The sequence below is a fragment of the Drosophila mojavensis genome, unplaced genomic scaffold (genome assembly GCF_018153725.1).
Source record: "Drosophila mojavensis isolate 15081-1352.22 unplaced genomic scaffold, ASM1815372v1 contig_74, whole genome shotgun sequence".
NCBI classification, from domain to species: Eukaryota; Metazoa; Arthropoda; class Insecta; order Diptera; family Drosophilidae; genus Drosophila; species Drosophila mojavensis.
The window spans coordinates 21,079,490-21,091,036 of NW_025318899.1; the positions used below are offsets into that span (position 1 = coordinate 21,079,490).

General features: G+C 38.0%; 2 protein-coding genes across 2 annotated transcripts; one reads left to right on the forward strand and one right to left on the reverse strand.

Moving 5' to 3' along the window:
• Window positions 1-281: 281 nt before the first annotated feature.
• Window positions 282-11,038, reverse strand: LOC6583180 (F-box only protein 32). Its single transcript, XM_002008820.4, has 4 exons — window positions 10,839-11,038; window positions 9,552-9,897; window positions 2,509-2,825; window positions 282-2,418 (listed from the first exon to the last, which is right to left on the reverse strand). The coding sequence occupies exons 2-4, from the start codon at window positions 9,656-9,658 to the stop codon at window positions 1,760-1,762; spliced, it is 1,083 nt and encodes a 360-aa protein (XP_002008856.1). The 5' UTR covers window positions 9,659-9,897; window positions 10,839-11,038; the 3' UTR covers window positions 282-1,759.
• A 232-nt stretch (window positions 11,039-11,270) lies between these two features.
• On the forward strand, window positions 11,271-11,537 carry LOC26527918 (cytochrome c oxidase assembly factor 3, mitochondrial). Its single transcript, XM_015162770.3, has one exon. It carries the CDS (start codon window positions 11,271-11,273, stop codon window positions 11,535-11,537), a length of 267 nt encoding a protein of 88 aa, XP_015018256.1.
• The last annotated feature ends 10 nt before the right edge of the window (window positions 11,538-11,547 follow it).

Below are 11,547 nucleotides of genomic sequence, written 5' to 3' on the forward strand. Positions count from 1 at the left end.
TATGGTAGCTTGAGTGGCATTACACTGATGCAACGAAAACTTTATATATTGTGTTATATAACAAATAATTTATTCGACGTTTATCAAGTAAAACAATGCATTTCGGCTTCATAAATATTTAAGTTTTTATTTATTTCTTTTTTATTTATTTTTTAAACATAAAAATGTTCGTACAAATACGATCACGCATAGGACATGCAGTTAAAAGCTGAATATTCCGCAGAGTATTCTGCACATATTTAAGTTTTTTTTTTGTTTGTTTGTTTTCTTTGCTTGTTCTCTTGTAATCTGGTCTATAAATCAGATCTTAACTTTATACATAGATTGGATAGGAGCAGACTGAGCTGATCCGGAAAAAGCCTTTAAGCATTAATATTGAATTGTCTACAGTTAAAAAAAGAAACACGCTCTTAATATTTAAGTTGAGAGTGTTCTTTGCTTTGGAGTTGGAAAATATGTTTTCGTACTTATTACCTTGCTTAACATTAAGACAATCTTACACTTATATATCTGTATATATATATTGTATCCTGACTGGCGGCATTTGATTAAATTAGACTTGGATCCTGGGATGTACATGATATACTCCACATATCCATGCATATACATATACATATATATATTTATATATATTTTATATTTCTTTGATTCCGATTTAGATAGTACATACATACATTCATATATATCTTTTTGTATTATATTTTTCTTTATTATTTTTAGGTAGGTGTATTCGTTTCTAGCTTTGCTTCCTGCAACATCACATGATTTCTATTTGCGTTTGTTTTTGCTTTTACTTTTGTTTTTGTTTTTGTCTTTGTTTTGTTGTAACTCTTAAAAGGGATTCAATCATCGTAAATAGAGTTTTGATTTCGTAACACATTTGGGCTAGGACAACTGGGATAACTGGTTAACTTGATCAACTTATCAGCGAATGTAGCACCAAAAAACAGCTGACAATAAAAATAATCTACACTTAAACGCTAAAAAGATCGTTTAAAATTCATATACACAAAACTGTGCCTAATAATCCTCAAGTCCAACAAATTGTTGTTCCACATCTTCTTCAGTTTACTCTCAAAATAAAGTCGACCGACAGAAAAGTATTATTTACTCTACATAGTTTTCGCACTTTTGTGGCAGTTCAATTTGCATTACTGAAATACATTTTGGGACTGTTTGCTCGGGATCACAACCTCCTATGTGATGCTCGCTCTTGCCCACTCTTCCACTCTCTCTCTCCCTCTCTCTGTCTCTATTTCAAATGAAAAGTTCGTTTAAAGGCCAACAAACATTTAATTTGAAATGAAGGCTTTGGGATAGTTTAGTTAAAATTAAACTCAGCTTCACGGAGCTCTCTCAAAACAATACTTATAGCATGTACGCATGCGTTGCAGAGTCGAAAGTCTAGTCCAAACAGAACCTATGCGAACTCAGCCTGGAAGTGAGCTGCTCAAATTGTAAATTAAATATAATTATGTAGTGTTAAGACTTTATCACTTTGCTTTCTCCCCCTCCCCTCTCCCTCTCTGTCTTTCTCACTCGTTGCCCGTCCCAGAATTTAAAAAACTTTAACACACACACGCACACATAAAATAGTCTCTCGCATTTCGCAGGCTTTCGTCAGCCTTAGCATTGGCTGGAGCACCCTGTATCTCTCTCTGGCTTTAAAAATATTCATATATATCTTTACTCTCTCCTCGCCTCCTCTATCTCTCTGTACTCGCCCTCCCCCTGCGCCTTGGTCTCTGCTTGCTGAAGCTTACAACGAAAAGTACTTCAAGAACTGTGCCGGAGGCACAGGCTGAGCCAGCGCCAGCTGGCCGCCAGCCTCCTGGACGCGCTGCTTGTAGTCGGGACTCTGGTCGATGATGCACGGATGGCCATCGGAGGGCCAGAAGAGGCAGCAGCAGGAGCGGCAGAGTGCCAGCACCTCGGCGAACTGGTAGTCATCGTTGACGCCATAGGTGCGCCGCAGCTGATGATAGATCTGTTTCCAGTCTTTGGTCTCGCCCATCTGCTTGATCTTGTCCAGGTCCAGTATGGTGCTGATTTGTCGCTGGTTGAAGTGGAAGCGCGTCAGCTCACGCCAGATGCGCTGCTCCGACACCAGCTTGGCCATGGTCTCCCAGGCCTCAGCGGCCGACTCCAAATCCCGATGATCGGCGATGCACAGGATGATCTCGCGCACGCACTCCTCGGGCAGCTCGTGCAGCTTGGGTCGTGCCTCCGGGTCGGGCTCGCGGATCTCGATCTGGCTGGCCACGCGCTGAATGCGCTTGATCCGGGCCATGTGCTCCTGCCACAGGTAGGTGCTGCCCAGGGGTTTGCCCCAGCATTTCTGGTTCTCCTGGTTGACAATCTGCTCCAGCTTCAGCGCCAGTCCGCGCAGCACATTCGGATGCTGCTGGCTGTCATTGACTGCAAACAGAAACCGGTTATCAATTCCAGTTTGGACCTGGCTCAGATGTGACCTACAACTGGCCAACTGGTTAGAGCTCTATTACTTACCATGTGAGGCCACCTCCTCGACCATTTGGAGCAGCTGGCGCTGTGCGCTGCCCGGCAGGCTGGCAATGCCCTTGTTGGAGACCAGCAGCAGGAACGCACAGATGTAGTGGAAGCGTTTCCGATCCCGCACCGAGCGACGGAAATCGAGACGCTTCACCGCCTCGCTCAAACCATTGAAGCCGGCTATCTCGCGGGTGCAGCGTATCGTGATGTGGTAATGCGGCGGCATGCAGCCCTCTTCCTGCTCCTCCTCACGCTCGCTGCTGCTGCTGCTGCTGCTGGTCGTTGCCTCCGGGCAGCTACCCTCCGAGCTGTGGCTGCAATGGAAACACCATGAAAAGCTGTTAGAGCCAGTCAAAGACAACATTCGGAAGTGATTGCAATCGCAATGTCTATCTATCTCACTGTCTCTGTATCTCTATCTCTCTCTCTCTCTTTCTGTCTATCTCTTAGTTGGTAAATATTTTTGGGTTTTTAGTTTTGGTGTTATTTGCTTTATTTTAAACGTTTGTTAACTGTTTTTTAAAGAGGCGGAAGTTGCCAAGTTTTTGCTGCTGCTGCTGCCGCTGCTGCGTCAGCTGTTGCACATATTACATGTTGCATGTGGCAGCTGAAACCCGTTTATTAAATAAAGCATTTCGCTCGTTGGAGCCCGCAACTGCTTTGCCAGTGTCAAGTCATTCGTTTTTGGCCAATTACACGAATATTACCCCAAGCAATTAGAGTTTGCACAATCTCAGTTATGTGTCGGTCTTTGCACTGAGGAAATCATTTAAGTCTTTCCCATAGCTCAATCACATTAGAAGAGTTGGCCAGAGGCCAGCAATTTATGGCAAATGTTATGAGCAGTAAACATAATGATATATATATAACTATAAATAGAATGTATATACATATATAAATATTAGATATATTTTTTATAGAGTCTCGCCCACATACATTAAGTACGCATTTACGAAACGAACGGAGGAGCTCGACTCAGTTCGTCGAACTGATTTATGAATCATGATATTGAAATATACATACATAGACATATTGCATACATTTTAACAACAACAATTTGTCGTAATATTTGGGCTAACGGTATAGGAACAATATATTTATTTGAATTACAAAGTTTAGATTAATATGCAATATATTCAAAACTACTGTTTTTTCTCAATATTTCATAACTAGAAAAACTACAAATAAAAGAGATAAAGAGATAAAAGATTATTCTTATTTTATTTCAAATAACAAAAACTAATTTATTCCTTTTTAAAGAAAACTTTCATTTAACCTGTTTCCTTTCATAATATTACCTCTAACTCACATAGATTGGCCATATCTTTTTGCTTATTGAAACAGCTCACTAATCTAATTCCGACTTCATTTCGATCAGATCGATGCGCCTTGACCATATTTAGAATGCGGCTATTCCCTCAGCTGGGCAATCGCTGCCAACGAGGACATGACATGTCCTTGGGCGGATGCATTTCAATTATGGACTAAACTGGGTCAGTCTCTCTACGTATGTATGTGTGTGAGTATGTGTGTGTCTGGTTGGGTGAATGTATGTGAAGGGCCTCTGTCTCTGCATCTGTCGTCAACGATTTGCCCACAACAATTGGCTAACTAATTGCAATTTCATGTTTCAACTAAATTATCTGCACAATTTAGAGCGTAATTATCACTCAAAATAATAATATAATGTTAAAGACTTTTGATTGTTAAAAAGAAAGTAAAGTTTGCCATGTAAGTTTTAATATTATATATTTTTAAACATGTAAAAGCGTTCGTGTCAGCTGTAATCGGATATAATACATACACAAAATTTATTTATTAAATATTAAATTGATCCAATCATGAAGTATACAAAATAAATTATTAAATACTCAATATTTAATTATAATTGTAAAATGTATTAAGTGAAACAAAACTATATATTGAATTTGAAGTGAATAATTAAAACCGAAATCTATTCAATTACATTCCCTAGTCTCTAACTCGCATAGCGATTAGTCATTCACCCTTGCCTAGTAAGCGCGTTCATTTACCTCAGTGCAATAAATATATGTGATTTCACATTTTTGGTAAAAACTTCTGGGAAACCAAACGATTTAAGCTCTATGTATGTATATATGTATTCTGGTAATTTTTGTATAAATAATAGAATAGACTAATAGACCCTTGCTTGCCAAATATATCGCTAAAAGCTAAACAGCTGAGCAAGATATTGTATGTATCATCCAATTTACAAATTGCCATGCCCTTAAAAAGGCGAAGCAATATAAACTATACTATATGAGTATATACATATATACGTAGATTCAATTAAATTTCAAGTTGTAATCCCAATTAAATTGCCAAAGCTATTAAAATCAATACACATTTATCCATATATAATATATGTATATATATTATGTATACCCACACATTCAGTACAAAAATATTGTACCACTTCATAAGATAAGGCTGCGCCTGAGTTTATATGCATGTATATATATAATTACAGATATGCCAAATGTTATGTATTCAATTTTGACGAGTAAACAAAGAAAAGGCTGGTCCCCTAGATTCGCTATTCACAAAGCCAATATACTCTCTTCTCACATTTAAGCTCCTCTACAATTTAAATCAAGACTTTGGTTTAATTTCTGCAGCAAATTTTGTGAAATAAGCTTAACATTTTCATGGCCATTGCACAGGTAGCAAAAGTGCACAGTCAGCCGCCATTAACAAAATAATAACAGAAGAAATGATTGTTGTCGTTAATGTTGTTATTGTTATTGTTTGATGCTCAGCGAACAGGCCAAAGCTGTAGGATCGGAGCTGGCAGCAATTGTGGCAGCTGCGCTGGCGTTGGCTTCGGCTGGCGGAGCATGGATGCCAGAGATGATGATAATGCAGTGGAACAGAGAGAGAGAGAGAGAGAGAGAGAGAGTTGTTGGGGGCCGACGACCACGTGATTCATATAAATCAGTCAACGACGCCATAGCCATGCCATAGCCATAGCCATAGCCATTGCCATCGCTATCAAGCGTTCGTTTACCTTTCTTTTAGGCAAATTAAACAAATGCAACGAATGCGGCTGAGATCAGGGCGCAACTGCAATTCGCTTGTCTATTTTTAAGTGTGCGACCTTTTTAGACATTAATTATTGAGGCTGAGCAGAAGCAGAAGGAAAGCAGGGAAATGCAGACAGAGAAAGAGAGAGAGAGAGAGAGAGAGAGCGAGCAAAGTGATGTGAAGTGAAGCCGTGTCGAGTTCTGGTCTAATTTTAGACGAAGTTGGGAGCTATCACATGTCGCTGTCGCTCTCAAACGGCTATAAATAGACCGATGCCAGAGCTAAAAGTTGGCCGTCTATATAGAGGAAAAGCTCCAACTGCAAACTGCGTAGATTTTCAGTATCAAAGCATTATTAGTTTCGGATCATGGACCCACGATATGCTAATGACAAACTACTTGTAACGAGAGTAAGAGAGAGAGAGAGAGAGAGAAACAGAAGCAGAAAGATGTAAAGAGGCAGAGAAAAAGTAATAGAGATACAATAAAAGTGGGCGCCATAGCAAAATGATAAGTGCGCTCATTACACTAAGCAACAAAACAGAGAAAGGTAAAAATCGTCAAGCTACATAAAGCAATACGGCTTCAAGTCGAATTTAGTTCGATATTATAAGTAGAGTTAAGAAAATTCGGATAAAAAAGTTAGAGTTTATTTATTAAATTAGCAATATATACCGGGAGTGAGTACTTTACAAGAAATAAACAGTATCCCCAATAAGTGGTATAAATTCGAATCTATTAGAACCACAATTTATATACTTTTCACATGCGTGTATAAAATAATTTTGTATATATTTATTTTTTATATAAATACTCAAAACTATATTTAAATAATATGATTGTAATCAGAAAATTTCCTAATAGTAGTAAAGCTCATAGACAACAGTCTATGTTGCCAGCTGAATATGTAAAACATAAGCCCTGCTCAACAGTGTACAAATGAAATTGAACGCATTTTCTTTGGCTTTTGAAAGTGCACAAGAAGAAGAAGAAGAAGAAAAGGAAAAATAAATGCAATAGCGAATCAATTCAAAAGGCCAACAAATGTTCAATGGAGAGTGCAAGTGAAAGTGGGTCCACATCCACATCGACATCAATGTCTACATCGACATCGACATCCACGTCCGCATCCATGTCCACATCCACATCCACATCCACGTCCACATCCATGTCCAATTCCTAATTCCTAATTAAATTTGAGCCTTTATGTAATTGAAAATTTGGCATTTGGAGTTTTTAATTATTAATGGAGTGCATTACGAAGTGCTGGCAATGTAGAGTTGGGCAATTGCATGTTTAATTGATCCACAAAATTATGGGAAATATAGTGTAGAAACGCAAAAATAATAAAATATTCGTTGAGGCAGTTATGAAACTTTCCACTTACGTATCAAAGACATTTCCTATTGCATGAACACTTTTATTGCTAAAGGAAAATTTCAGTTTTGAATTTAAAGTTAATTTATGCTCTTTTTCTCTGCTGCCCTACTGGAGAACCCTTGACTAAAAGCTATTTGACCTAATCATAGGAACATAAATTTGGCCTGCTTGAGATTTCGTGTTGGCGCCCTACTTAAAATCGATTCGTTGTGGAAGTTTGGGCTCATAAAATGGCTACGGAACCTTGAGCTAGCACACACACACACACACACACACACACTCTCTCTCACTCACTAACACACAGACCCATAGCAGCCCGCACTTTCGACTAAACTTGACCGAGTTACACGCCCTCCCAAAGGGCGAACTGTGTTTGAGTTGAGCTGCGTTGAGTTAAAGTTTCCAAGGCTTCGCCTAGTTAAGTTTTTACATAAAAGTCGAAAAGGTCCTTCAGCAATGAAAACCAATTTTGAAAAAATGAGATTTTAATCTAAATGTAAATTTGACTAAATACACATGCATACATAAAGGAATATATGTATATATACATATGTAAATATGTGGTGCCTACGGGGAATTGTATCTTTATATGTAAGTCTGTTCTAACTCCCAGCGGCTAATTTTAAATTTATTTTTAAATTGTATCATAAATACTTATTTGTGTGCATCGCTTCCGCATGCACATATACAAATATACATATATATATATATATGCATAGGTATTTAAATTTTCTACCATATAAGAACGATGCGTCGTCTGCCGAATGCGCCTGACAAATGCCGAAAATAGTATTTTCTTCCTCTTTTTTTTTTTTTTTTTTTTTTTTTTTTTTTGAAAAATGTGCTTTATGACATGTCAAAATAAGCACTTTAAACTGAATTCTGTTTCCCCTGTGCATGTGCATTTCACGGTGTTCTGCTTTATGTAAAACTTTGTGCAGCTTTCAGGTAAGTCGAGCGAGCGCGTTCCGGCTAGCCACGTTTCGCTTCGTCACGTTTGGGATTTTTTTTTTGTGGTGCCCCTCTCCTGAGAATTGAACCTAACTGCTGCAGAGGAGACAAGCACTAATATACATGGGCGAGGGAGGCTTGAAAAGTAACAAAGCTCATATAAGATATATGTATATACATATAAATTTACTTATCATTAAAGGATTAAATTTACATTTCTTCTGTTTTAGCTTTTGGTTAAGCTCTGAAGCGACGAATACTACCCTCGTATTTATAAACATGTAAATAATTATAGAAAATATTATTTACTTTTTATTTCTTTCTTATCTTCTTTTATCTTTCTTATTCACTTCTGCTTAAAGCCAAAAAGCTGTAAATGATTAAACTCCCCTCGTGTAGGTATATTATTTTATTTGAGTTCCTACTTTCATACTTAATCATTCACCATCAACGTTTTTATAGCATCTATGACTTTGTTTATTAACTGGCTCAGCGTTGCCAGATTTCTATTTACAGCATTGCCAGCCGTTGGTTTTTGCTTATGTTGCGATTTCATTGTAAATCAAATTGCCATCAATCAAATGGGAGCGCCTAGAGCAGCAACAGCAGCAGCAGCTCTCCCTTTTCGTCTGCCGCTGCTGCTGCTTGCACTTTCACACTCATTTGCCGTGAGTCATTTTAGTGATTGCACTCCAAATGAGATATCGATACATATATACAGACATACATACATATGTAGATCTCTCAAGTGTCTATGTCTGTCTGTAATATTCTTCAAGTGCACACACAAACACCCACATGTGGATGGATGTATGTATGTATGTTTGTATACATATTCTAAATTGTTGGTATTTTAACTTAACAAATTTCAATGTTTTATGTGTGTGTGGCCAGTCTTATTAATTCATGGGCATAATAAAACGGTTTCGACATTTGTCAGTTCATTATTTCTATTTGTCTTCTTTGCTTTGATGCTATTTTGTGTAGTCAACACTAAAGCTGTTTGTTGTTGTTGTTGTTGTTATAAGTGGAAGAGAAGGTAAACGCTATTGTGCTTTGAACAAGGCAAAAAATACAACTATTGTTAGGTTTGCATAACACTCTAGTCATATATTGTGTAAATACACACACATTTAAGATTGAACAATCATATGTTCTAATTATACAAATCACCTAAAACAACTAACTGATAAGAACTTTAGTAGGATGTCAAAAAGCCTTGGCTTTAATTTCCTTAACCAAAATCAGTTCCGGTGGCCTTGGCCTTTAATCTGTCAAATTTTGCTGCCACATTATCTTATCTATAATTTAAGTTTCGAAAACTGCGTTCTCCAGATGTGGCAGGTCAAACATTGTTTGTATATGCATACATACATATACAATGTATATGTATATGTACATACATACATACATATGTATGTGTATGCGAGTGTGCCTAAGTAGGCTGTGCATGTGACCTAAATGGAGTGAACAAGTTCAAACTTTCAAGTTAACATATTCCATTGTCTTGTGTGCCGATTGTGTGTGCATTGTGCATGCATACGCAATACAAATCGATTGTCATAAAGAGTTTTGTCATCGATCATTGATTGCTAATCAATTCTATTGTCCATCGCATATGAATAAAAAAAAAAAACAAAATGAATATTATAAAAAAAAACTTACCGCTTGCGTTTGCCGCCACACTCGAGCACCTTCTTGCGTTCCCAGCCCTCGTCTGTCTTGACCCAAGCTTCGCCAGGTGAACGAAAATCTTTCGAAATGAACGCCATGTGTGTTGTTTTGTTTTTTTTGTTTTCGGTTTTTTTTTTGTTTCACTTATTACGGTCTATTACGTATGATGAGTTTATTTTAATTACTCTTATGTTTATATATTTAGTTTTCGCTTATTATATTATATTGTTGTTTTGTAATTTCTATGCGGACGGCGGTTTGAATAACGCGGTTCAAATAGTATGTTAATATGCGTTTTATTAGGTTCGGTTAGCGAAATGTCTGTGTCTGTTATTGGCTGTAAGAGTAGAAAGAAAATTGTGAAATTTCAAAATTGTATTCAGTCAGCAGTGCAACAAAAATTTGTTGCGCATTTTCCGAGCTACTGCAGAAATTAGGCCATCGAGTCGACCCATCTATACCCTTTGCCCAGTCGATAGCGACTAATCAACGTCGCACGCAGACGACCTTATTTGGAATTGCCCAAATTAATAGACGAAGGAACATACTAATTTTTTTTTTTAATTGCTCAGTTTACATTTCTCCTTCTATAACTTTTCATGAAATTCCCAGCAAGAGTGCATCAAGTGCTCTAAGTTGATTGCGCTGTAGAATCAAAACAAACGAAAAACGAACCATATAAAGGCAAATTGTCAGAGCCAGAGAAAACGAGAATGGAAGAATACGCAACAACAGCAAGAGAGAACGATAGAGAGAGAATGAAAGCAAGGGAGAGAGCGTAAGCACTCAACCAGCTGTTAGTTGTTTGACTTATAGAACGAGGGGAATTGGCAGGGACAGAGAATATAACTGTTTGGCGCTCAATTGGAGCACGAATCATGTTTTGTTTTGCTGCCTTTGCTCATGTGTCGTTGGCTGGCTGTCATTGTGTGCGTGTGTACGAACGTGGAGCTGTAGGTACACAGCTGATTTCTGCAATTACGCGTTTGTTTTGCTTTTGTTGTTGTTGCTGTTGCTGTTATATTATTTTTGTAATACATTTTTTCCAGCTTGGTCTTAAAGCACGCAACCAAATTTTTGTGTTGGTATTTGAGCTGGGATTTGCTTTCATTTCCTCAATTGAGTAATTTTTCGCTATTCACACACATTATTCACAATACATATAGATTCAGTATACATGTATGTACATACATATTTATGTATTTAAATGTGGATTGCTCATATAGAAAAACGCAGTATTTTATTTTCTCTACATACAAACTATTATTATTTACGCACTTTGTTAACTGGCTGGCTGGTCTCGGATTGGGCTTAGTTTCCACGCTGCTATCGCTCAGCAGTGGCAGTAATTCAGCTACCAATTTTCAAGCGACTTGTAAATCGACGGAACACAGAGTACAATGCTAGCGAACAGCTCCACAAACTCCACGAACTGTTTCACACAGCTTTTGACGTTGCACTCAAGCCCCCAATCAGAAGGCACTATGTTGCTTACATTGTGCAATTGTTGCTAAGCATTGTGTTAGCAACATCGATAGGAGCTATCGACTCACCGGCTGTTTTGTATCGAGTATTCGATAAGTAGAAATTAATTCTCTAGCACACCACTAATTCATGTGAGTTTCATAATTTTTGCCGAAACTTGTAATCTAAATAGGAAACGTCCCTATCAGGCAGACTGCTAAACAACTTAACTCGATTTGAGCAATAATGTCGGCATCGGAACAAGGACCCAAAATCAAGTACGGAGAAACCGCACCCAAGCTAGACAAAGCCCAGCTGCAGTTCATGAAATTGATCGAGGAGCAGAACTTTGATCGTGTCCAGAAATTAAAACGCGTTCGACGCAACAACTTGCTTACAGCCGGAGCGCTTGGCTTTTCAGTTCTGGCCATTTACGGCTACTCCATATTCTCGGTGCAGCAGGAGAAGTTCCTCGACGACTTCGAGGAGCCGAAGAAAGTCAACACCAACTAAATTTGATCCT

Bases quoted from the DNA above. Each gene is read 5' to 3' on its own strand.
- LOC26527918 (XM_015162770.3), top strand. From the start codon at position 11,271: ATGTCGGCATCGGAACAAGGACCCAAAATCAAGTACGGAGAAACCGCA.
- LOC6583180 (XM_002008820.4), bottom strand. From the start codon at position 9,658: ATGGCGTTCATTTCGAAAGATTTTCGTTCACCTGGCGAAGCTTGGGTC. The intron at 2,826-9,551 runs GTAAGTTTTTTT...TTTCCATTGCAG, and splicing joins TGTGGCGGCAAACGCAAGCG to CCACAGCTCGGAGGGTAGCT. The intron at 2,419-2,508 runs GTAAGTAATAGA...TTCTGTTTGCAG, and splicing joins CGAGGAGGTGGCCTCACATG to TCAATGACAGCCAGCAGCAT.